General features: G+C 36.7%; 2 protein-coding genes and 2 long non-coding RNA genes across 4 annotated transcripts; 1 reads left to right on the forward strand and 3 right to left on the reverse strand.

The window, feature by feature from the left end:
• Positions 1 to 1,229: 1,229 nt before the first annotated feature.
• LOC131798924 (uncharacterized) lies at positions 1,230 to 2,397 on the reverse strand. Its single transcript, XR_009341351.2, has 2 exons — positions 2,247 to 2,397; positions 1,230 to 1,500 (listed from the first exon to the last, which is right to left on the reverse strand). It is a non-coding gene; the product is annotated as an uncharacterized lncRNA (long non-coding RNA).
• A 1,189-nt stretch (positions 2,398 to 3,586) lies between these two features.
• LOC136283304 (uncharacterized) lies at positions 3,587 to 20,303 on the forward strand. The gene is made up of 3 exons (XR_010718685.1): positions 3,587 to 3,685; positions 4,747 to 5,111; positions 20,164 to 20,303. It is a non-coding gene; the product is annotated as an uncharacterized lncRNA (long non-coding RNA).
• On the reverse strand, positions 8,587 to 10,807 carry LOC131798916 (collagenase 3). The gene is made up of 5 exons (XM_059116579.2): positions 10,799 to 10,807; positions 10,373 to 10,526; positions 9,623 to 9,996; positions 9,113 to 9,447; positions 8,587 to 8,748 (listed from the first exon to the last, which is right to left on the reverse strand). Exons 2-5 carry the CDS (start codon positions 10,469 to 10,471, stop codon positions 8,741 to 8,743), a joined length of 816 nt encoding a protein of 271 aa, XP_058972562.2. The 5' UTR covers positions 10,472 to 10,526; positions 10,799 to 10,807; the 3' UTR covers positions 8,587 to 8,740.
• LOC131798915 (collagenase 3-like) lies at positions 19,743 to 24,097 on the reverse strand. Its single transcript, XM_059116578.2, has 4 exons — positions 23,854 to 24,097; positions 22,797 to 23,176; positions 21,599 to 21,933; positions 19,743 to 20,735 (listed from the first exon to the last, which is right to left on the reverse strand). Exons 1-4 carry the CDS (start codon positions 23,983 to 23,985, stop codon positions 20,689 to 20,691), a joined length of 894 nt encoding a protein of 297 aa, XP_058972561.2. The 5' UTR covers positions 23,986 to 24,097; the 3' UTR covers positions 19,743 to 20,688.
• Positions 24,098 to 25,699: the final 1,602 nt, after the last annotated feature.

Here is a 25,699-nt window from a genome sequence, read left to right on the forward strand (position 1 = left end):
TTAAAGGGAGAAGTTACAGGTTAATCACTGTAGGAGTGAAATGGTTAATAATGGAGGATACAATGGATAAAAACCATTCTTCGTTTCTTTGCCCTATAGCTTAAAATTTCACAGAGCACCTGCATTTTCAAATTCGCACTTCACTTAATTAAAGAATGCACATAATTTTTCAAATACGACCAATTCTTAATACATTTGATTTGGCGAACAATTTCTTAAATTCGACAAATTTTAACCATTTAGCTCATATTCATCCAATCAAGGGAACCTAACTCCGAAATATAATTATGTGCGCGGTTTTAAATAACTTAAGATAATTGGGCTCAAACTTTGTCACATTTTCATCTCAGCTTCGAGGTTATGCAAATGAAAGATCAATCGGCTTAAAATTTTTCGAAAACTCAGCTTTTCCAAGTTTAGGACAGGATGATATATCGTTACCACTTTGGAATTGCGTAAGGTCTTTTGTTCGTCCAGTTTCCCAGCACGTCACTTGCCCACTTAAGAGAGTGGGTTCTTAATTCACTAAATTATAATTATATATAATGGACTTTCAATAATCGGCAAATAATTAATTTTTTTAATTATTTCTAAGCGAATGGTCATTATTTATCGCCGGAGGGGGTGGGAGTGGGGGGTCAGGAGATTTAGGTTGTGTCAAAATACAATTTACCCAATCCCCTCCTAGGGCTCTCCAATATACTTATGATTCCCCCTAATTAGCTGTCAATTTTCTTTAGTCCCCTCTTGTTAGCGATGACTGATCCCCACTCTGTTCCCCCTGAAAACCATATACAATTTACCCAATCCCCTCCTAAGGCCTTGCAGTATTCTTATGATTCCCCCTCATTGGCTGTCAATTTTCTATAGTCCCCTCTTGTTAGCGACGACTGATCCCCACTCTGTTCCCCCTAAAATCCATATAAGCGCCCAAAAATCCACAGACTACCCTCCTTCCCACTCCAGGTGATATTTAAATAGTGACTGATTTCTAAACGATTTAGTTATCCGTTGGTTTCAGTGTTGGTTTTTTTTTCTTTAGTGAGAAATGCTAAAAATAATCCTCTCTGAGTCACTCATGAAATGAGATGACATGGATCAGTCGTCCTTTTAGAGAGTTCTTCATTCAGTGAGGGTAGCAAAGTTAGGTACTGCCGACATTGTGGTAAAGTGCTAAAACAGTATGCAAACTGAGATACTGGAAAAGAAGCCATATATGAAGCCAGATATTTTTTCCTTTATGCCAGATATTTATTCTTTTTCAATTTACATGATTGATAGGTTTCATTTTATCTTCGTTATTCGTTATCAAAGCTTAGACTAATCATATCATTTTCTTGTTGTTACGCGATTCAAGTCTGCTCCTCTTACGGCCGCTCGTCATTGCAAGGAGCCGTTCTACTTTGCGCTGTCATCGGGGTCACGAAATTCCCTCTTTGCCAGGCCCTCACAGTTCAATGATCTAGCTGCAGCACAAATCTCCCTCGTTGCACGTTTCATCTAAAAAACATCAAATACACTGCAGAGTGATTAAACGTCAAAAACGATAATGTTTATTTAATATTTGGAATTTCGTTGCCGAAACATTTCTAGGTCAAGAGGAAATTTCTAGTGCTTTAAGACCATGAGATAAAGAATTTAAGACAAGAGAAATGGTAAACCAGACCACCAGAGTTTATCACAAGTGATCAAGACAGATTTTCTTCTTACCATTCGTTGATCTTCTACCAACTTCTCCATACTAACCTCATAAGAATTGTATGGCAGACAGTGAGGAGAATTACTAAATGAGATCTTGATAGTGGGAGGGTTAAGCATGAAGCGACTAAAATTTTTGTTACTCTCCTTGAGTAGAATGCTTTTGAATCAACGTCAACCGTAACAATTTCACAGGTTTCACCCTCAATTCGCTAAGAACCGATTTCTTGATGAAGTGAGAACCGTGAGCCTCCCTCAATACTGTAGTGGTTTGAGCGAAGTAAAGCCATGGACTTTGACTCCGTAGTCTTCCGTGATGATTATTGGGCAAAGGTGTCCATTGTTATAGTCTATGACACAATAATTGTCGGGAAAGGTCAATTTCTCAGAAATCTAAAAAGGAGGCGGCCTTATGACCTTCGAATTATCACTTTGAATGCTCTGCCCCTGAACAAATATCCACCTCAAGCTATTTACCAGATAATAAAGGTTTCTTATTTCTTGTAGAGTAAACATTTTTTTAAACGTATTTGGGTTACTGGACTAACCTCAAACTCTCTCCTTTGGTGTTTTGTTACAAAACAAGTTGCCTGATCAACCAGGAGAGCAGCGATGAATAAGATACCCAACAGAGCAACAATTTTTTCAGATGTTTTCATCGTCGCTCTAGAGTGTAGATGATCGACTCTTCGTTTACCTCGCCCTTCTGTTATGATAAAAAAGATATCAGCTTTTATATGTTCCTACCATTTTAGAAGATAAAACCACAACAATCTTAGATCATCATTTATTTATACACGATGACTTGTGATCGAGTTTTTTCCTCTTGTCTTTTAATTAAAGAGCGTTTTTGTGGGAAAAATTGTATCTGGTTGTTAAAGCATTTACAGTTCATGACTATTTCATTTGACAGCACCATTGTTAGGATACTGAGTTCTTGGGTATATTTTCTTCTTATTCCTTCTTCTGAAAATCTTAATTTAAATGGTACCAGTATTTATTGCCGCATACTTTGATCAAAATATCAGATTGAGAGCTGAAAGGTGAATAAAGATATTCATACACCTATTGGTTAACTGTTTTCACGTTCACTGGAAATTCATATAAAAGCACTGTCACGAAATGTGGAAAAATTCATAAATGACCGTCTTGTTTGTTTGACACTAAACCAATTTAAGACCTGAAATGGCGGAAACCTAAAAGAAAATCTTTAAATGTGACACAAACAATTAGTGTATGAGCTTAACTACAGACAGTTTTAAGTTCGGTTTCGTGTCTTGCTACGCCCGAATGTTTGAAATTGTTTGTAAACACCCAGAAAAAGAAGGTTCTGGGAGAAGACATGCAACTGAAAATAATTAATTGTTATCTTTACTATAATAATTTATGAGCCCATTAAATACAAAAAGAATAATCAAAACCTAAGTCATTCATTAATGGTTCACAGATTAACCTTCGCATGGCCAAAATTCATTTTATCTCTTCTGCCTTTCCTATTTCGTTATTATTTGACTAAGATGAATGAGAAAAGCAAGGAGAACTGAATGGTCAAAAATTAAGGGTGTTTTTGACAGGAATGCGACAAGAATGTAAAGTTCGCCTTGCAAAAGGTAAAACTAATCTTTTTTATTCTAGCATACCAGTATTTTATCTGTTTTGGCGACATGTTCCACAAATTTTAATAAAACCAAACGACTAAGTGCTGATTAATGGATAATATTCCTTTATCTTACATTCTAATTGATTCACCATTTAGTAATAAATAACTCTTGAGAAAACATCAAAGCATTGCAGTCAGAGTAACTCAAGCAATTACTCACCTGTTAATGTCACGCAGCGTAGGTTGTACAAGAGGCAAAAGAAATGTCATTACTTATTGAATATTGCAGCCCCTTGAAATCGTTTCAACACTCTGTTTCTCTCTTTCTTTCCACAATAATCATTGAAGAAAGAAGGTTTTATAGTGCGAATAAGAAGAGAGTTGAAGGTGGGTGCATGTTCCCTTTGCTATGGCAAAATCGAAAACGGATTTTCGCCCTTTCTTTCGACAGTAACTTGTAAGCAGAAAATATTTTCATCTGGCTTTCATCAACCATTTATGAGAAACAAAATGGATGAACGCAAAAGGGGCTTTCATTACTTTGACAACAACAATGCTAGTTCACTATACTGCCATGTTAATCTTAAAACTGATGAGCAGAATGTGGCTATGACAATCAAAGGGGTTACATAGCTAGCCGTGGCCAAATATTTATCTTTAAAAAGCTTAAAAAATCTTCGAAGAATACAGAAAAATTGTACAGTAATGAATAAATGCAAATTGGCGATCTCTATCGAGTACATCTGGTCCTCGCTTGTTGATTATTAACCATACCGTTCCTCCATAAGAAGAAAGGTTTGTGCTTTCTAGATGGAAATATTGACTTTGAACTGAAACGACCCAGCAAAGCGAATAAGGATTAAAATTCCTCAGTCAAAATCTATTCTTAGAAAAGCAAGCCACTACCAAACAGAAACCTCACATTTCAACCTTGATCTTTATTAGCTTTATTCCATGTGTTTAGCACTATGATATCCCAACACCTGGTTTTCTCACAATCACTATAATCAAGATCCCTCGTTTTCTATTCATCAACGATTAATACATCTGTCGATCGGCTATTTGCGTTTCTTCACGATCCTGCAATAAACAATAGACATAAACAACTGATCGGCCAAATAAAAAAAGTTCTAAACGCCGAAATATGAAAAAATATTCCTCGTGGCCGCCTTTCAAATTTTGATCGAGCAAAAGGGGGTCTATGATCGGAAAACAACGAATCAGATACAGAGATTTCGGTTAATTCCTTTTAAGAACTCCTTTATAGCTTTGCTAGCTTAAATTGGTCTAAAAAGTTAATAGAAATGCTACAGTTGTCTCATATTAGTTGTGATCGTAGCAAGATGATAACTTTTTTGTTCATTAGAGTTTTCTTAAAGTGTAGTCTTCTAAGATTTGAAGTTTTCATAATAGAATGTTTCTTATATCTGACATTTGCTCACCACAAGGGTACTGTATGCCATTGATGTCATCCTCATGTAAGTCGGGATTTCCTATGAGAGCATAGGGCTGCATGACGGCGTCTTCATTGTCAGAGTGATCCAGTCCTAAGGTATGGCCGAACTCGTGCAAAGCAACATAGCTCAAGCTTCTGTAAGTCTTCGACGTCCCCCACCACGTAATGGTACCGCCACTCTCATTGAAAAATTCATCGTCATCAAAATGGACTCTACCGTCTTCAGGGAAGTACGCATGTCCAAGGACACCTCCCTTTCCGTCGAAATCTTAACAACAGTCTTGCTCATTAGTGACACCAGCATGAGAGTAGGATCCAAAGCTTTGAGGGAAAAACATTACTTTAGCAAGGGAAAAGGTAACTTCAACGAAAGCCCTTGGCTAGATATTCGCAACGGCTCATTCCTTCATCACTATCAATATCACTAACATCATCTTGAATATTATTATTATTATTATTAATATTATCGTTTGAACACAAAGTGGTCCAACCTTATCCTTATATCGGCATTGTCGTAGTCATCTGTCCATGTAAACTGAAGACTTGAAGCAGCACCAACCCATTTGTCTAAGGCCTCCTCGATAATCCCGTACGGGATTTGAACCCATGACCTCTGCGATACCGGTGCAGCGCTCTACCAATTGATATTATTCATATATTATTCACATAGCTGCGAGGATCTCCTAATTTCATCTTTCCACCGCAGTGCAAATATGTGAATTTTCATATATCTAAAAATCTTCATTCACTTGGATGTTTATTTGGACCCAATTCATTGACCAGCTCCCAGTTGGCTTGTTAGCTCAATTGGTAGAAGGCTGCACCGGTATCGCAGAGGTCATGGGTTCAAATCCCGTACGGGCCTGAAATTTTTTTCAGGTCCTATTTACAACTACTCGTTTCAGTAGTGTTCTTAGCTGCGAGGATCTCCTAATTTCAGATATATCATAACTGGGAAAACTGTGTACAGGTATACAGCGAAGAATATTCTGGTCATTTGTTTTTCAATCTCAGTTACACCAGAAGGTATCCGGTGACCCTGCAGTTGCACTTGAAATGACTTTTGCTGGCGTGTATCTTATTAAACAATAGAAATATTCTGAATCACAATGAACACACAAGGTTTCTACATTTTTCCAAAAGGGAGAGAACCTGGTCTAAGTACTGTTGCAAAAATTGCAGCGTTGAGATGGTTTCAAAATATTGGCTGATTTAAACGAATCGAATTAAGTAGAATTTGATACAAAGATCAATGTTTTCAAATTTTAGCTATCAACTGTCTTTTGAATAGCTTACTACTCCACATAGATGACTATTCAACCAATAAGTTACTCGGATACTGAGAGTTTGAGCGACTTTGCAATACAAGTTTGTCAAAATGCATATACAAGCGTAGTAGGTTGGAGATAGAAACGAATCTAAGAAGTGCCATAGTGGCACACATTTCTATACCTCAAAGTTTTCCTCTTCTCTCGCAATTCAACGAACAATCATCTACCAAACACATAACCTCTTATGATTATTTCTAGAGTGTTAGAACTTGATGAAGATTTTTTTAAAGCTTTTTAGTCATAAATAACTCTTTCGATCAGAAAAATTGCTGTTGAAAACTTAATGAGGTAATAAAAATGATAAAAAAGTTCCACTTGCCACCTTTAGTTACGTGTAAGTTAAAACATTTTCAAACACATGATTCATGTTTGTCTCGTGTTTATTCCAATGAAAATGTTTTTTCAGATGGTGCGGATGTAGGAAGAACTTAAATAAGTTGTCATTACCCCTTCATTCGTGGGATCATGTCGCTGGAATTCTTATTATCGTACGTACAGAGATTGTTTAATTAAGAATGATGTTCTAAGCACATAGTTGACAGCCGCGGTATGAGTGAAATATAAGAGGCAGGCTCTCGATTTCGGATTGCCGATGCAATTTCTGTTGTTGTATAACGGTCAGGAAGTTTCCCTTCCTTTCGGGAATCGCGCTGTTGCTCCTTAACAAATTCCTCCCCTGGCCACACTGAAGCTAGATTCTCGGCACTGCTGTAAGATCTCTTAACTATAGTATTTCGAGAAAGAAGGAAGTAAAATTGCGTCAAGTTGTAAGTTGAAAACAAAGTCCTTGTAAAACTTAATGTTACTTAGAATGATTTCAAATCCCCTGGCCACACTGAAGCTAGATTCTCGGCACTGCTGTAAGATCTCTTAACTATAGTATTTCGAGAAAGAAGGAAGTAAAATTGCGTCAAGTTGTAAGTTGAAAACAAAGTCCTTGTAAAACTTAATGTTACTTAGAATGATTTCAAATCACACATTCAAATTTTTCCAAATTAAAGCTCAAAAAGCAACAGGAACTTTTTGCCTTCAGCAAAGGCACCTTAAAATTCTGTTGTGATTTAGAGGTATATCCCAGTATAGAGGATCTCAACGGGGTGACGGCTTTTACGGTTAACAGTTCAAATTTTGGCTATTTTTTGGCTAACGTTAAATTTCTTTCCATTGTGATCAAAACAAATAATTTTTACGGTTAACTTTTTTTACGCCTAACGGCTACATCTTTCTCCCGTTTTACTCCCATCCATTAACCCTATCGAGACTTTTACGCAAAGCAATGAAGAATATAAGAATTTTAGAAGCCTAACTTGCGTTTCTAAACCACCAGCTAGTCACGTAACAATTTTCACTCTGCCATTTAATTCTGAAATGTCGAAAGTTTTATGCATCTGGTGTAATGACAGAGGCTGATTGTGGAGCTCAATTTAGCTTCTTTAGCTATGTTAAAGCACCATTGAAACATTGAAATATTTGAACAAATGTTTCCAACAGAGATTAAAGTTACCAACAGTCCTAACATCGAGGTTCCTGGGATCACGTTTCAGATATTCTCACTGAATGCTACTTCGAAAGATTGCTCTATTCACATTTATATGTTCCTGCCATTTTAGAAGATGAAACCACAACAATCTTGGATCATCATTTATTTATACATGATGACTTGTGATCGAGTTTTTTTCTTCTCTTTTTTTAACTAAAGAGCGTTTTGTTAAGTCAGAACGTAAAAAAATAAACATCAGAGCATTGCAGTCAGAGTAACTCAAGCAATTACTCACCTGTTAATGTCACGCAGCGCAGGGTTGTACAAGAAGCAAAAGAAATGTCATTTTATGTTAAATATTGCAGCCCCTTGAAACCGTTTCAACACTCTGTTTCTCTCTTTCTTTCTACAATAACCATTGGAGAAGGAAAAGTAAAAGAGGAAAAAAAATAAAGAAGGTTTTAGAGTGCGAGAAAGAGATGAGTTCAAGGTGGGTGCATGTTCCCTTTGTCATGGCAAAATCGAAAACGGATTTTCGCATTTTCCCTCGATATCAAGTTGTCAGCAGAAAATATTTTCATCTGGCTTTCATCAACCATCTATAAGAAACAAAATGGATGAACGCTAAAGGGGCTTTCATTACTTTGACAACGACAATGCTAGTTCAATATACTGCCATGTTAATCTTAAAACTGATAAGCGGAATATGGTTATGACAATCAAAGGGGTTACATAGCTAGCCGTGGTCAAATATTTATCTTTAAAAGACTTTAAAAATCTTCGAAGAATACAGAAAAATTGTACAGTAATGAGTAAATGCAAATTGGTAATTTCTATCGAGTACATCTGGTCCCCGCTTATTGATTATTAACCATACCGTTCCTCCTTGAGAAGAAAGGTTTGTGCTTTCTAGATGGAAATATTGATTTTGAACTGAAACGACTCATCAAAGCGAATAAGGATTAAAATTCCTCGGTCAAAATCTATTCTTAGAAAAGCAAGCCACTACCAAACAGAAACCTCACATTTCAACATTGATCTTTATTAACTTTATTCCATGTGTTTAGCACTATGATATCCCAACACCTGGTTTTCTCGCAATCACTATAATCAAGACCCCTTGTTTACTATTCGTCAATGATTAATACATCTGTCGATCAGCTATTTGCGTTTCTTCACGATCCTGCAGTAAACAATAGACACAGACAACTGATCAGCTAAATAACAAAAATCTAAATGCAGAATTATCAAAAATATTCCTCATGGCCGTGTTTCAGATTTTGGTGGAGCAAAAGTGGGTTTACCGGAAAACAACGAATCAGATATAGAGATTTCAGTTAATTCCTTTCAAGAACTCCTTTGTAGCTTTGGTAGCTTAAATTGGTCTAAAAACTGCAATAGAAATGTTGCAATTATCTCATATTAGATGTGATCGTGGCAACGTGATAACTTTTTTGGTCATTAGAGTTTTCTTAATGTGTTGTCTTTTAATGTGTAGTCTATAAGTTTTCATAATAGAATGTTTCTTATATCTGACATTTGCTCACCATAAAGCGACTGTATGCCACTGATGTCATCCGAATGTAAGCTGGGATTTCCTGTTCTAGCATAGGGCCACATGACGGCGTCGTCATTGTCAGAGTGACCCAGTCCTAAGGTATGACCAAACTCGTGCAAAGCAACATAGTTTAAGCTTTGGTATTGCTTCTCCGACCACCACCACCCAGTGGTACCACCATTCTCACTGTACCTTTCATCGTTATCAAAATGGACCCTTCCGTCTTGAGGGAAGTACGCATGCGCAAGGGTTCCTCCCTCTCCGTCGAAATCGTAATTACAGTCTTGCTCATTAGTGACGCCAGCATGAGATTTAGATCCAGAGCTTTTAGGGAAAAACATTACTTTAGCGAGGAAAAAGGTTACTTCAGCGAAAATATGAAGGTATCAGCCGTCAAATAGATATTCGCAACGGCTCATTCGTTCATCATTATTAGTATGATTGTTATCATCTTTAATATTATCACTAAAATTATCGTTAGAACACAAAGCGGTCCAACCTTATCCTTATATCGGCATTGTCGTAGTCATCTGTCCACGTAAACTTAAGACTTGAAGCAGCACCAACCCATTTGTCTAAAGCTTCCTCGATGATACGAAGCTGAGTGGCCTCACTCATATCGTTACCGTACTCCATATAATATGTTAAACTTGTCTTGGACCATTTTCCTTGCGTGGTGAAACGCTTGACGCGTCCATCTTCGTCGACATCGGGCATTCCACATCGTGGCTTTCTCATCAGGTATAGAGTGTCTTCGTCCAGTTCTCCCGTTTGTGACAAATGAAAAAACTTCTGGAAGTTTTTTATTGCTTTGTTCAGGTCCTGGTTTCCTGATCTAGCTGGTGATATGTAGTGATACTTCCTTAGGTAGCTCTGTTGATGCGAAAAAATTGACTTGAGTTGAAGTCACCTCGATAGTGTGTTCACCTGTTATTATACAAGTTTGCTTGAGCGCTAGTTATGAGAAGATGCCTTGAAAGTAAGCGGCAAAATAATTAAACAAAAAGGAATGAGTGGTCTAGAGTTCAATTTAAGTGAAATCTAAAGCACTAGATAGAGACTACACATCGATACATTCAATTGTGTGTGTGAACAAAAGATTGTGCCAGATCGGGAATCTCCTAACATAAACTGATGCACCGTTGTTTTATGTTGAATTTTACTGGTTTTCCTGACCACCTGCCTATACCAACTATTTTCCTATTCAAAGTGACAAAACACACAACAGTCAAAAAGTCTTCACACTTGCCTCGGCGAAAGATTCGTCGTCCTCAAACTCGTCAAACGACTCATAGCAGACGATTTTTCCAGCAAAGAGCAGGGAAACTAGCAGAAAGGAGACCAACATGGTTAACCTGTTCAGCTTCTTAGCATGCGAAGTGCACCTTTCTGCCAATGATAGGCTGCTTTAAATAAAAATTACAAGACAACAGATATATGATAACTGGGAAAACTGTTTGCACAGGTGTACAGCGAAGAATATTCTAGTCATTTGTTTTTCAATCTCCGTTACAACAGGAGGTATCCGGTGACCCTGCAGTTGCACTCGAAATGACTTTTGCTGGTGTGTATCGTATTTAACAATAGAAATATTCTGAATCACATTGTACACAAGATTTCTACATCGTTAGTAAGCGCGTAAAACACTAATATCTTTTTTCAAAAGGGAAAGAACCTTGTTTCAGAGCTGTTACAAAAATTGCAGCGTTGAGATGGTTTCAAAATATTGGCCGATTTAAACGAATCGAATTAAGTAGAATTTGATACAAGGTCAATGTTTTCAAATTACAGCTATCAACTGTCTTTTGAATAACTTACTACTCCACTTGGGATGACTATTCAACCAATAAGTTACTCGGATACTGAGAGTTTGAGCGACTTTGTCATACAAGTTTGTCAAAAGGCATACAACAGCTAAGTCAATTGAGGATAGAAACGAATCTAAGAAGTGCCATAATGGCACAAATTTGTATTCCTCAAAGTTTTTCTCTTCTCTAGTCATTCCACGAACAATCATCTAACAAACACATAACCTCTAATGGTTATTTCTAGAGTGTTAGGACTTGATGAAGATTTTTTTAAAGCTTTTTAGTCATGAATAACTCTTTTGATCTGACCACACTAGATAAACAGACAAATTGCTGTTGAAAACTTTCTGAGGTAATAAAAACGATAGAATAGTTCAACTTGCCGCCTTTAGTTACATGTAAGGTAAAACTTTTTCAAACACATGATTCATGTTTGTCTCGTGTTTATTCCAATGAAAATATTTTTTCAGATGGTGTGGAAGTAGGAAGAACTTAAGTAAGTTGTCATTACCCCTCCATTCGTGGGATCATGTCGCAGGAATTCTTATAATAGAATGTATAGTGATTGTTTAGTTAAGAATGATGTTTTAAGCAGGTGGTTGACGGCTGTTGTATGATTGAAATATAAGAGGCAGGCTCTCGATTTCGGATTGCCGATGCAATTTCTGTTGTTGTATAACGGTCAGGAAGTTTCCCTTCCTTTCGGGAATCGCGCTGTTGCTCCTTAACAAATTCCTCCCTTGGCCACACTGAAGCTAGATTCTCGGCACTGTTGTAAGATCTCTTAACTATAGTATTTCCAAAAAGAAGGAAGTAAAATTGCGTCAAGTTGTAAGTTGAAAACAAAGTCCTTGTAAAACTTAATGTTACTTAGAATGATTTCAAATCACACATTCAAATTTTTCCAAATTAAAGCTCAAAAAGCAACAGGAACTTTTTGCCTTCAGCAAAGGCACCTTAAAATTCTGTTGCGATTTAGAGGTATATCCCAGTATAGGGGATCTCAATGGGGTGATGGCTTTTACCGTTAACGGTTCAAATTTTGGCTATTTTTTGGCTAACGTTAAATTTCTTTCCATTGTGATCAAAACATGTAATTTTTACGGTTAACTTTTTTTACGCCTAACGGCTACTTCCTTCTCCCGTTTTACTGCCATTTGTTAACCCTAAGAAGTTTAGAAGCCTAAATTGCGTTTCTATACCACCAGCTAGTCATGTAACAATTTTCACTCTACCATTTAATTCTGAAATGTTGAAAGTTTTATGCATCTGGTGCAACGAGAGAGACTGATTGTGGAGCTCAATTTCGCTTCTTCAGCTATGCTATAGCACCATTAAAACATTGAAATATTTGAACAAAAGTTTCCAACAGAGATTAAAGTGACCAACAGTCTTAACATCGAGGTTCGTGGGGTCACGTTTCAGAAATTCTCACAATGCTACTTCAAAAGTTTGCTCTATTCACATTTATATGTTCCTGCCATTTTAGAAGATGAAACCAAAACAATCTTGGATCATCCTTTATTTAACATGGTGACTTGTGATCGAGTTTTTTTTCTTCTCTTTTTTAATTAAAGAGCGTTTTGTTAAGTCAAAACGTAAAAAATATCTGGAAAAAACTGCATCTGTTTGTTAACACATTTACAGTTCATGACTATTTCTTTTGACAGTACCATAGTGACTGTTGGGATAGCTGGTTCTTGGGTATATTTTCTGTTTATGCTTTTTTCTAAAAATCCTAAATGAATCGGTATTAGTTTAAATTTGATAAAATATTAAATTGAGATTTGAAAAGTGGATAAAGGTATTCATACACCTATTGGTTAACTGATCTCACTTTCACTGGAAATTTTTATAAAAGCACTGCCGCGAAACGTGGAAAAATGCATAAATGACCGTTTTGTTTGTTTGACACTGAACCAATTTAAGACCTGGGATGATGGAAACCTAAAAGAAAATCTTTAAACGTGATACAAACAATTAGTGCATGAGCTTAAATACAGATAGTTTTAAGTCCGGTTTTGTGTCTTGCTACACTCGAATGTTAGAAATTGTTTGTTAACACCCAGAAAAATAAGGTTTTGGGAGAAGACATGCAGTGAAAATAATTTATTTTTATTATTGATAGTAATAATAATATGATAACTGGGAAAACTGTTTGCACAGGTGTACAGCGAAGAATATTCTGGTCATTTGTTTTTCAATCTCCGTTACACTGCAACTGCAGTGAATCTGCAGTTGCACTCGAAATGACTTTTGCTGGCGTATATCGTATAAACAATAGAAATATACTGAATCACATTGTACTCAAGATTTCTACATCGTTAGTAAGCGCGTAAAACGCTGATATCTTTTTTCAAAAGGGAGAGAACCCTGTCTCAGAGCTGTTACAAAAATTGCAGCGTTGAGATGGTTTCAAAACGTTGGCCGATTTAAACGAATCGAATTAAGTAGAATTTGATACAAAGATCAATGTTTTCAAATTTTAGCTATCAACTGTCTTTTGAATAACTTACTACTCCACTTGGGATGACTATTCAACCAATAAGTTACTCGGATACTGAGAGTTTGAGCGACTTTGCCATACAAGTTTGTCAAAAGGCATACACCAGCTTAGTCAATTGAGGATAGAAACGAATCTAAGAAGTGCCATAATGGCACAAATTTGTATTCCTCAAACGTTTCCTCTTCTCTTGCAATTCAACGAACAATCATCTGCCAAACACCTCCTATGGTTATTTCTTGAGTGTTAGGACTTAATGAAGATATTTTGGAAGCTTTTTAGTCATAAATAACTCTTTCGATCTGAACACACTAGATGAACGGACAAATTTCTGTTGAAAACTTTCTGAGGTAATGAAAATGATAGAAAAGTTCAACTTGCCGCCTTTAGTTACGTGTAAATTCAAACGTTTTCAAACACATAATTTATGTTTGTCTCGTGTTTATTCTAATGAAAATGTTTGTTTAGATGATGTGGAAGTAGGAAGAACTTAAGTAAGTTGTCATTATTTCCTCATTCGTGGGATCATGCCACAAAAAGAGCCTTCATCAAAATTCTTGAAAGAGCGCACCCGGATAATTTAGGCTTTAGGTTGCGGTAATTTCTTATTTAGAACTGTATAAAATAGACAATGAACACTGAGGCCAACCTTCAAAATTTACATGGAACTGAGAATTAGAGAAAGTGCTGTTAATTTTCGTTTCTTGAATGCAGAGAATGTCAAAAACACCATCAACAAGCCATTCCTTGATTGCAATAAACTTGCTAGGAAGACTATTTACATTTAGAAGAGCAATTATGCATTCTTTCTTGTTGGTTTTCTGTGGAAACTTGATAGTTGGTTCTCCGTGGGAGTCCATATTTTGAAGAGGGTTGTCATTAGCTGGATCTTGTTCGTTTATATTATCAACATTCGCGAAAGGTAGCTGTTGTGACAAATTTCCTATAGAAATGGGACAGTAGTAGCAATAATTTGAGCAAGACAGAAGCTGTTTGTCGCGTTTCGCAGTTATCCTACCGCACTTTAAGTGAGTCTGTTGGCAACAACTATCACAAGTAATCGCTACTTGATTCTTAGCCACGGCACGTCCACAAACGGAACACTTTCTTGCGGTTTTTCCTGCAGTGGGTCCGGGGTTGGGATGTCACCACATAAGCTGAAAAACTCCAGATTAAAACTGGCGTCACAGTTGTTGTAATAGTTTACCCTGCAATGAGTAAATCTTACACGCTTGATAAGGTGGATTCCAATATAGCGTCTTACCAAGCCATCGGCCACAGAGCGGCTTGATAAACATTTTGCTGTGGATTCTTGGACTACCAGCTTTCTCAGACTATAGCCTAGGGAAAATGAAAGGTTTAAGAATGACTGGAAATCAGGTTTCCAGGAAGCAATGACGCAAAACAAAGTTAAAAGAATAATGTACACGGAGCTCTTCCAAACGTGTCCGACCGCCACCGTCGCGTATCTCAATGTTGGAAATTGTTTGTAAACACCCAGAAAAATAAGGTTTTGGGGAGAAGACATGCAGTGAAAATAATTAATTGTTATCATTACTGTCAATCTATATGCCCAATAAATACAAAAAGAATAATCAAACCTGAACCATTCATTAATTGTTCACAGATCAGTAACCTTCACATGGCCAAAATTCATTTTATCTCTTCTACCTTCCTTATATCGTTAATATTTGACTACGATGAATGAAAAGAAGGCAAAGAGAACTGAAGGGTCAAACATTAAGGGTTTTATTTGACACGAATGTGACAAGAATGTAAAGTTCGTCCTGCAAAAGGTAAAACTAATCTTTTCATTCTAGTATACCAGTATTTCATCCGTTTTGGCGACATGTTCCACCATATCAGCGATTCACAAATTTTATTAAAATCAAACGATTAAGTGCTAATTAGTGGATACTATTTCATTATCTTACATTCTAATTGATCACCATTAAGGAATAACTCTAATAAGCAATAATCATTGCATTCAGAGTAACTTAAGCAATTGCTCAACTGTTAATGTCACGCAGCGCAGGATTGTACAAGGGGCAAAAGAAATGTCATTTTATATTGAATATTGCAGCCCCTTGAAATCGTTTCAACACTCTGTTTCTCTCTTTCTTTCCACAATAATCATTGGAGAAGGAAAAGTAGAAGAGGAAAAAAAAAGAAAGAAGGTTTAATTTTGCGAGAAAGAGATGAGTTGAAAGTGGGTGCATGTTCCCTTTGCCATGGCAAAATCGAAAACGGATTTTCGCATTTTCCTTCGATAGTAAGTTGTCAGCAGAAAATATTTTCATCTGGCTTTCATCAACCATTTATAAGAAACAAAATGGATGAACTCAAAAGGAGCTTTCATTACTTAGAAGACGACAATACTTGTTCAACATACTGCCATGTTAATCTTAAAACTGATGAGCAGAATGTGGCTATGACAAACAAATGGGTTACATAGCTTGCCACAGCCGAATATTTATCTTTAAAAAGCTTAAAAAATCTTCGAAGAATGCAGAAAATTGTACAGTGATGAATAAATGCAAAATTGCAATCTCTATCGAGTACATCTGGTCCTCGCTTGTTGATTATCAATCGTACAGTTCCTCCATTAGAAGAAAGGTTTGTGCTTTCTAGATGGAAATATTGATTTTGAACTGAAACGACTCATCAAAGCGAATAAGGATTAAAATTCCTCGGTCAAAATCTATTCTTAGAAAAGCAAGCCACTACCAAACAGAAACCTCACATTTCAACCTTGATCTTTATTAGCTTTATTCCATGTGTTTAGCACTATGATATCCCAACACCTGGTTTTCTCACAATCACTATAATCAAGATCCCTCGTTTTCTATTCGTCAATGATTAATACATCTGTCGATCGGCTATTTGCGTTTCTTCACGATCCTAAAATAAACAATAGCCACAGACAACTGATCAGCTAAATAACAAAAATCCAAATACATAGATATCAAAAATATTCCTCATGGTTGTGTTTCAGATTTTGGTGGAGCAAAAGTGGGTTTACCGGAAAACAACGAATTAGATATAGAGATTTCAGTTAATTCCTTTTAAGAACTCCTTTGTAGCTTTGGTAGATTAAATTGTTCTAAAAATTCAATAGAAATGCTGCAATTATCTCATATTAGATGTGATCGTGGCAACGTGATAACTTTTTAGTTCATTAGAGTTTTCTTAATGTGTAGTCTTCTCAGACCGAACTCGTGCAAAGCAACGTAGCTCAGGCTTTCTAGAATCTGCGCCGACCACCACCACTCACTGGTACTACCAATATAGGTGTACCTTTCATCGTTATCAAAATGGACTCTTCCGTCTTCAGGGTAATACGCATGCGCAACGGTTCCTCCCTCTCCGTCGAAATCGAAATTACAGTCTTGCTCATTAGTGACGCCAGCATGAGATTTGGATCCAAAGCTTTGAGGGAAAAACATTACTTCAGCGAGGAAAAAGGTTACTTCAGCTAAAATATGACGGTATCAGCCCTTAACTAGGTATTCGCAACGGCTCATTCATTCATCAATATCAATATGACTAATATCATCTTTAATATTATTATTACTATTAATATTATCGTTAGAACAAAAAGCAGTCCAACCTTATCCTTATATCGGCATTGTCGTAGTCATCTGTCCATGTAAACTGAAGACTTGAAGCAGCACCAACCCATTTGTCTAAGGCCTCCTCGATAATACGTAGCTGAATGGACTCAGGCATATCGTTACCGTACTCCATATAATATGTTAAACTTGTCTTAGACCATTTTCCTTGCGTGGTGAAACGCTTGACGCGTCCATCTTCGTCGACATCGGGTATTCCACACCGTGGTTTTCTCATCAGGTATAGAGTGTCTTCGTCCAGTTCTCGCGTTTGTGACAAATGGAAAAACTTCTAGAAGTTTTTTATTGCTTTGTTCAGATCCTGGTTCCCTGATCTAGCTGGTGATATGAAGTGATACTTCCTTAGGTAGCTCTATTGATGCGAAAAAATTGGCTTGAGTTAAAGTCGCCTTGATGGTGTGTTCACCTGTTATTATACAAGTTTGCTTGAGCGCTATTTGTGAAAAGAAGCCTTGAAAGTAAGCGGGAAAGGAATGCTTGGTCTAGAGTTCAATTCAAGTGAAATCTGAAGCACTAGATAGAAACTACACATCGATATATTCAGTTGTTTGTGTTAACAAAAGATTGTGCCAGATCAGGAGGCTACTGACATAAACTCCTGCACCTTTGTTTCATATTGAATTTTACCAGTTTTCCTGACCTCCCGACTAAACCAACTATTTTCCCATTCAAAGCGACAAAACACACAACAGTCAAAAGCCTTTACACTTGCCTCGGCGAAAGATTCGTCCTCTTTAAGTTCGTGAAACTACTCATAGCAGACGATTTTTACAGCAAACAGTAGGGAAACTAGCAGAAATGAGACCAACATGGTTTACCTGTTTAGCTTCTTAGCATGAGAAAATGCACCTTTCCGCCAATGATAGGCTGCTTTAAATAAAAATTACAAGACAACAGATATGTGATAACTGGGAAAACTGTTTGCACAGGTGTACAGCGAAGATATTCCGCTCATTTGTTTTTCAATCTCCGTTACACTGCAAGGTATCTGGTGACCCCCGCAGTTGCACTTGAAATGACTTTTGCTGGAATGTATCGTATTAAACAATAGAAATATTCTGAATCACATTGTACACAAGATCTCTACATCGTTAGTAAGGGCGTAAAACGCCAATATTTTTTTTCAAAAGTGAGAAAACCCGGCCTCAGTACTGTTACAGAAATTGCAACGCTGAGATGGTTTCAAAATATTGGCCGATTTAAACGAATCGAATTAAGTAGAATTTGATACAAAGGTCAATGTTTTCAAATTACAGCCATCAACTGTTTTTTTAATAGCCTACTACTCTACTTAGGATGACTATTCAACCAATAAGTTACTCGGATACTGAGAGTTTGAGCGACTTTGCCATACAAGTTTGTCAAAAGGCATATACAAGCGTAGTTAGTTGGAGATAGAAACCTCTTATCGTTGTTTCTAGAGTGTTAGGATTTGGTGAGGATTTTTTTAAAGCTTTTCGGTCATAAATAACTCTTTCGATCTGACCAAACTAGATGAACAGACAAATTGCTGTTGAAAACTTTCTGTGGCAATGAAGATGATAGAAAAGTTCAACTTGCCGCCTTTAGTTACAAGTAAGGTAAAACTTTTTCAAACACGATTCATGTTTGTCTCGTGTTTATTCCAATGAAAATCTCTTGTTCAGATGGTGTGGGAGTAGGAAGAACTTAACTGAGTTGTCATTACTTCCTCATTCGTAGGGTCATGTCGCAGGAATTCTTATAATAGAATGTATAGTGATTGTTTAGTTAAGAATGATGTTTTAAGCAGGTGGTTGACGGCCTTTGTATGATTGAAATATAAGAGGCAGGCTCTCGATTTCGGATTGCCGATGCAATTTCTGTTGTTGTATAACAATCAGGAAGTTTCCGTTCCTTTCGGGAACCGCGCCGTTGCTTCTAAACAAATTCCTCCCTTAGCCACACCCAAGCTAGCTTCTTGGCACTGCCTTTAGATCTTTAAGATCGCTTTCCTTAACTACAGCATAATTTAATTCTGAGATGTTGAAAGCTTTATGCATCTGGTGTAATGAGAGAGACTGATTGTGGAGCTCAAATTCGCTTCTTCTGTCATGTTAAAGCACCGAAATCTCAAGAAACCCCCATGAAACATTTGAAATATTTGAACAAATGTTTCCAACCGAGATTTAAGTTACCAAACAATATTAACATTGAGGTTCGTGGGGTCACGTTTCAGAAATTCTCACAGTGCCACTTCGAAAGATTGCTCTAACCACATTTGTTTAATCCAAAAATTTTGGCTATGGCCAAATAGCTGTGATAAAAGGGTTTGAAAAGGCTCTCGTAGAGATCCTCCAAAGCTTAGCTCAAGAACGATCCCATAAGATTATTGCTTGTATGAGAACGGTTTTGTAGACAGTTTTTTTGAGTGTCAATCAAACCACGGCATTCTGACGAAGCTTAGCTCTTTTTCCGAGTAGAGGAACAACCTGTGATATGATTTGATATATTGAACGAGGTTTTCAGGTACCTCTTTAGCACTCATTCGACTTCCAATAGTCACGAAAGTATTATTAATGTAATCGGGCAGTTGGATGTACTAGACTTAAAGCGAGAAGAATCCTATCAACGCACAAAAAACCATCGACATTACATCATTCCTTCGTTACTTTGGCTCACATCAGTAAAAGTGCACACAACAAAATTTAATTTAAAATACTGTATTAAACCCACGTTAGGAAACCACAATATTTGGACCATTTTAGTTATGTAGATAAACAAAATTAAACATGAAGCACCCCAGCTAAAGAAATTTCTTATTACCCACTTCCTAACCTTTTAGACATTTTCATTTGACCTAGAGGTACAGTAGCTGCCCTTTGAAAAGAGAGGAAAATGAATGTACAGATTTAGTCACGCTTTTGTCAAGATCTTTTCTGTACATTTCCAATTTGTGCAAGACCATACGATCACTAATCAATCATCGGTGATCAAAGGATCTCGTAGTCATGAAATTGAGATTTATTTTAAAGTTCAACTTTGGTTTATAGTTTATTGCAAACTCCTACCATACCAGTAAGGATACATCTTATAGAGAAATATAGTAACGTCTTTTAATATTTTCTTTGTATATTAGATCTTGGGACTCTGTTGCGGACATTTTAACAGTACATTATCTACGCAGGGGCTGTTTGGTAAAGAGCACGTCTTTAAACAGAAAGTGGTTTAACAATCGTTAATATACATCCAAACTAAAATTCTTCCCAAAGCGAGCTGTATTTCTCTTAATTTATCTTATTTTCAGTTGATATTTGAATATTTCTTGGTCGTTCATTTTGAAAAAGAAGACCATTTGAAAGCCTGAGAGAGTAGGCAAGTACTAGACTTTGACAGGTTATCCAAAACAAATAGTGTACAGAATAATATTTTGAACCCGCTCATGCAAAATTACAGCTGGTTCATAAAGATTCCTTTTGATCACATTGAATACTTCTGTCTTGTGTTCGCTCAATAAATATTCAAATAGGACTTAAAACCCTTGCTTTTGAAAACAGAAATATATTGTATAGATCTGTATAAGATTGGGACTGTTTCAATAATAATGCCATCTTGATACCATGTTGAAAGGACATTTGGAATATTTTCTTGTTTTTCCTTTACTTCAAGTTTCTACTTCTTCCTTATCTGTCTGCGTTCTCTTGGGGTTTCCTGCAATCCGCATTAATTCTGTATTAGTAATATTAGTGGGAGTCTTACGGAGTTAAATATTACGAAATGATTCATTAAGTATCAGCAACAGAAACCTGAAAAACTGAATTTTACATAGGATGCGCAAGGAATCAGTGACTTTTATTGCTGGCAAGAGATTTCATAGATCAAGGGTTCCGTTGTGTGCACGGGAAGCATATATAAGAGTCTAATGGGGCTAACTACTAACTGTGAAACGGCAAAACATTTAAGCCTGTTGAGAGTAAACCTGTACAACTTTTAACTGGTAGTCGTAAAAAAGCTAACCGTAAAAATTTTACTCTTAACTTAAACGGAACTAAATTAACCGTCAGCTTTAACATGGCAAGGATTTTAACTGTTAGCCATAGGGGCCATGATCCAATTGAGACCCTCGTATATCCTTTAGCGAAAATTGCTGCACTCTTCCCACCATTTAAACTCTTTAAGCCCCGTCATGAATTTGCCCAACAACTGTAACCGCTGTAATAAGCTCCTATTTGGCTTCTAGACGCGGGGCTTATTAGAGAGAGAGAGAGATAGAAACTGGAGATCTAGAAGAAGCTTTTTTCTAACGTCCTATGAAACAAATTGCCATTAATCTTCTGAAATATCGCTTAGCTTTCATGAACACCACATGAAATAAGCATCCAATATAATGATTCACAACCAAAACTAATTCATTTTTATGACACGTATGGATATTTTCGTACCGAAACGCTACCTATTCTAATTGAATAACGTTCTTGAAAGGTTTAGTTCAAGAGAGGGGTAAGTGAGGTAGGGGCTCTTCTAAAGCGCCTAGGCTAGGACACACAAGGAATTTCAATTTTGGGTATACCTACCATACAATGAATTGATCCCATCAATATCATCTTGGTGCAAAACAGGTCTCCCATTGCGTGCAAGCGGCCACATTACGGCACCTTGAACATTAGAGTGCGCCAGACCTAAAGCATGACCAATTTCATGAACGGCTGTGTAAAGCAGAGAGCGGGATTGCCTTGAATTCCACCACCAGCCTTGAACTCCACCAAGCTCGGTAAAATGTTCGTCATCGTCAAAATGGATAAATCCTCTAGATGGGTAATACGCATGCGCTATAATTCCTCCTGTTCCATCGAATGGATAAGCGCATGGCTTTTCACGCGGGACACCACCATGCAACCGTTTCCCAAAACTGAGGATGAAAATAATAATGATAAAATAATAATTACAGCAACGACAGTCACAATGAAAATGACGATGACGACAAAAGTAACTTCTTGTCATGAAATGGTAAAGTTGATTCAAGTGACTGGTTCGGAAAAACGAAATGCTTTCTTGGCTGTACGTTTTCTTAGCTAATGATAATTATAACAGTACTTATAATACTAGTAACAATTGTGATAAAAATAATGATGATAACATTTGATAATATTGAGACGGGGTAACCACTTCATTTAGTGAATTGTTATCAAGGTGGGCTATGTTGAAACAGTAAATGAAATGATAAGGACAAATAAACAAAAACATATAATACCGGAAGTAAGAAAGCATTTAAAAAGATGATAAAATACTAAAGACGCCAAAAAAGATTCCTAGGTTTTTAAAATCCGACCGTGGACGGTGGGTCAAATTTCTTCCGCTTATATTGAGCTTACTGTTCCATCAAGATTTGCATCAATTCATTTTGTCAAAATGCTTGAGTACAGCGAGAAAAAACTTTCGCGGAGGTCTAAACAAAAGTCAGAGGCACAGTACCTCTGCCTAAATACTACATAATATCTATATTTCGTGGATGTGAATCGTCCATTACTGATCCAAATGTAGTGAAAAGAGAATCTATGATAATGTATGAGTTTCTCGGTTATTCAATATATAATATCAATAATTCCGTGTGTTTACACTCAATGGCTTGAATATTTATCAAGAGAGTAAATGCAAATTTTTTATTTTTTCGAAGCAAAATCAACAATCTAGAGTCTTAAATTTGGGATGAAATCACATTAGCGGCTGATTTTAAGAAACAAGAAAAGAATGCAGATTAAGGAGATAACTGACCTGATTCTTAAGTCAGTGTTGTTGTAATCGTGAGTTCTGTTGAATGTAAGGTTTTGTGCAGCGTCGCTCCAATATTTGAAAGCTTCAGCGAAAATTCTTGACTGATCGGCCCGACTCATGTCATCTCCGAAAGATAAGTAATAAGTTAAGTTTCTTTTTCTCCATTTGCCCCTAGTTACGTAACGCTTTATACGAAAGCCCTGGATGTTAACATCCGGATCACCACAGCGCGGTTTCTTCATCATGTACAAAGTATCTTCGTCCAGATGACCGGTGACTTGAAGTCCGAAGAACTTCTGAAAGTTCTCGATTGCTTTTGTGGTGTTTTGATTGGCAAGGTCTTCGTCAGGTGAAAGGTAGTGGTAGTTTTGTAAATAGAGCTGCCAAAAGAGAAATAGGTAAAAATTTCAGTTTGGACCAAATCAGTTTTTACATTTTGATGGTCTCACTTTCTCATTGAAAAAACAAGGCTGTCCGCCGGTTAGATGTCACCTATTTTTAGTACATCGTGACCCCACAACCTTCATCTAAGTTCGTTGAAACGACCCGCTTCCCTCCCAATGTTGCTTTTTTCTTTGTTTTGGGTTTTTTTTTCAGGAGGTCGAATTATTCAGTTATTTGCATTAACAAGGGACAAGGGAGAAATGTTTCGACAATTTTGACGACGATTGCAGTTCATCTGGCAGTTTTATGATTTATGCAATTAGTTGGATTGATGTTTGTTATGCACAATAAATAAGTTGTTGCTTCCACACACGAAAAAAGTGTACTGAACGTTGATTAAAATTATTTGTTTGACTTGAAATGCTACATGCGCGAATCAAATGAGAGAACGCATTGAAAAATACGTGGAAGGGAAACTCACAGCACAAAATGAGAGGGGTAGAATCGCGATGTGTTCAGTAACTATTCATTAGTAAGCGATTATCCAGCTGACCCTTTTGTATCATTACTGCAGAGAAAGTATTAATATTACTATAAGAGACTAAGTTTGGCCAGCAATGTAACCTAAATCTTAAAGTCATATGAAAAATTTGCCTAACTGTTTCACACAAACCATAGCGAATCCTTCATCGTCCTCGTCCTCGTCCTCGTCCTCGTCGTCATCGAATCCCAGTGCATAATGATCTATAAACAGCATCGAGAGAGCCACTAAGACCAGAAACGAAACCATGTTTCCCTTCATCATTAAAACGTTTTGCTATCAATTCACCACCGAATAAGACATGTTTACATGTGCACATCAAAACTAATAACATGGATATTGCTGGATTATCTCATTAAAGCAAGTATCCTTTACCAAATATGGATCTAAGAGGGACTTAAAATAGTTTTTGGTGATTTTGCTCATTTGAGTGTTTTTTTTTCTCTACAAGTCGAAATACTATTTTTAAGAAGATAAGGATATGCGATCTCGACCATAGAATTGTGCACTATGAATAGACATGACCTTTGTGTGAATAAGTTATCATTCTTATGATCAGCTGGCGTCAATTAAAAGTATTCGCCGCATTAGTTGCATGGATCATCAAAGCAACCGCTATAAAAGATATCCCATGGCGAAAATTGTATCATTTCAGTGTTTTTCCATGTACTGCTACTAAAACAGACTATTTTCAGCTGTTTTAATTAAAAATTAAAAACCAAAACGTAGGCGGAAATCGACACTTATCGTGCTAAAAACAGAGCAATTACTTAAGGTTTAATTATGATTTGGACTATATATTGACGACATTACATGATATTGGATATTGGCCCTGCAATAAGGGAAGGAATTGTAATATTCTGAGCATGATACTATTGAACAGGAAACTGCATGTGAACCGCCCAAACCACAATTTTGGTTCAAAGCAGATATATCCTAGTAACAAGTGGCGACAGAAAAACAAGTTGATGAGGTACTTGTTCTTATCCTCAAGGTCATCATGCGATCTTGTTTGGGAGACGTGGGAAATATTCTGGTGAATGGTATAGTTAACTTATGCAATCATTACGGCCGTGTACGAATTTTAAGCAAGAAGTTTTAAACGTGAGCTGTTTAACCAATATTTTTTTGTCCCAAGTTTAATGCTAAACCATTCGTAGCTCTGCCCCAAAAAGAATGTCACTTTCAATTATGTTTCAGCATTTCAAAAAAAAAAAAAGGAACATTAAACCATTCATAACGATTCAACAGCAGTTGTGGGAACTGCGCGGGGAACGAAGTAGGTTTCTTTACTCAGATTAGGGATGATTTTGCTACACTTCAGTATACTTGAGTTAATATAGTGGATCGTCTCAAAGGAAATCTGCCCATTTAATATATTGGTAATTTTTTGACGAGTAGATTGATTCTTCTCTACGTTTACAATAATGTAGCGAAATGATTTGATAATTCCTATGAATATCATTTAATTATTCTTCGCTGCTTAGGTTTGACTTTTAGATCACTGACTAATGTATGTAGTATATACATTATACAAGGATGCTTTATATTTGCTTTACAACAGTATGTTTGTTTAAAAATGGGATTGATGGTATATATAGTAAATATTTTTAGTTTTTTTCCCGGTTAAAAGGGTGTTTTAGTTTCTGTTTTCACCACAGTTCTTCTTAGGGTGTTTCTAGTCAGCTAGCACATGATTCATAAATCTCATAAACTCATCTCGTTGTCAATTTTGTCCCAAGTGTTTTGATTCCACATGTCTCGATATGTTTTACAATACGTATGACTTACGATTTTGGACCCATATCATTTTGTGTTTATTTTCTCGATTGTTACATAAAATAGAGTGTTCTTAACTAGGAAAGACACTCTTAAAGTAGGATTTGAACATTATGGAGGAGCAGCGCTCGGAGACAGTTTTAGTGACAACCCGGCATGACTTACGATTTTTGGATCCATATCATTTTGTGTTTATTTT

Source organism: Pocillopora verrucosa, chromosome 9, assembly GCF_036669915.1.
Source record: "Pocillopora verrucosa isolate sample1 chromosome 9, ASM3666991v2, whole genome shotgun sequence".
Lineage (NCBI taxonomy): Eukaryota > Metazoa > Cnidaria > Anthozoa > Scleractinia > Pocilloporidae > Pocillopora > Pocillopora verrucosa.

Excerpts from the sequence above, each read along its gene's own strand:
- LOC131798916 (XM_059116579.2), bottom strand. The coding sequence starts at position 10,471 with ATGTTGGTCTCCTTTCTGCTAGTTTCCCTGCTCTTTGCTGGAAAAATC. Across the intron at positions 9,997-10,372 it reads ACGACGAATCTTTCGCCGAG|AGCTACCTAAGGAAGTATCA; the intron begins GCAAGTGTGAAG and ends TCGCATCAACAG. Across the intron at positions 9,448-9,622 it reads AATGCCGATATAAGGATAAG|CTCTGGATCTAAATCTCATG; the intron begins GTTGGACCGCTT and ends TTTCCCTAAAAG.
- LOC131798915 (XM_059116578.2), bottom strand. The coding sequence starts at position 23,985 with ATGATGAAGGGAAACATGGTTTCGTTTCTGGTCTTAGTGGCTCTCTCG. Across the intron at positions 21,934-22,796 it reads AACACTGACTTAAGAATCAG|TTTTGGGAAACGGTTGCATG; the intron begins GTCAGTTATCTC and ends TTTCATCCTCAG. Across the intron at positions 20,736-21,598 it reads TGGGATCAATTCATTGTATG|GAAACCCCAAGAGAACGCAG; the intron begins GTAGGTATACCC and ends TGCGGATTGCAG.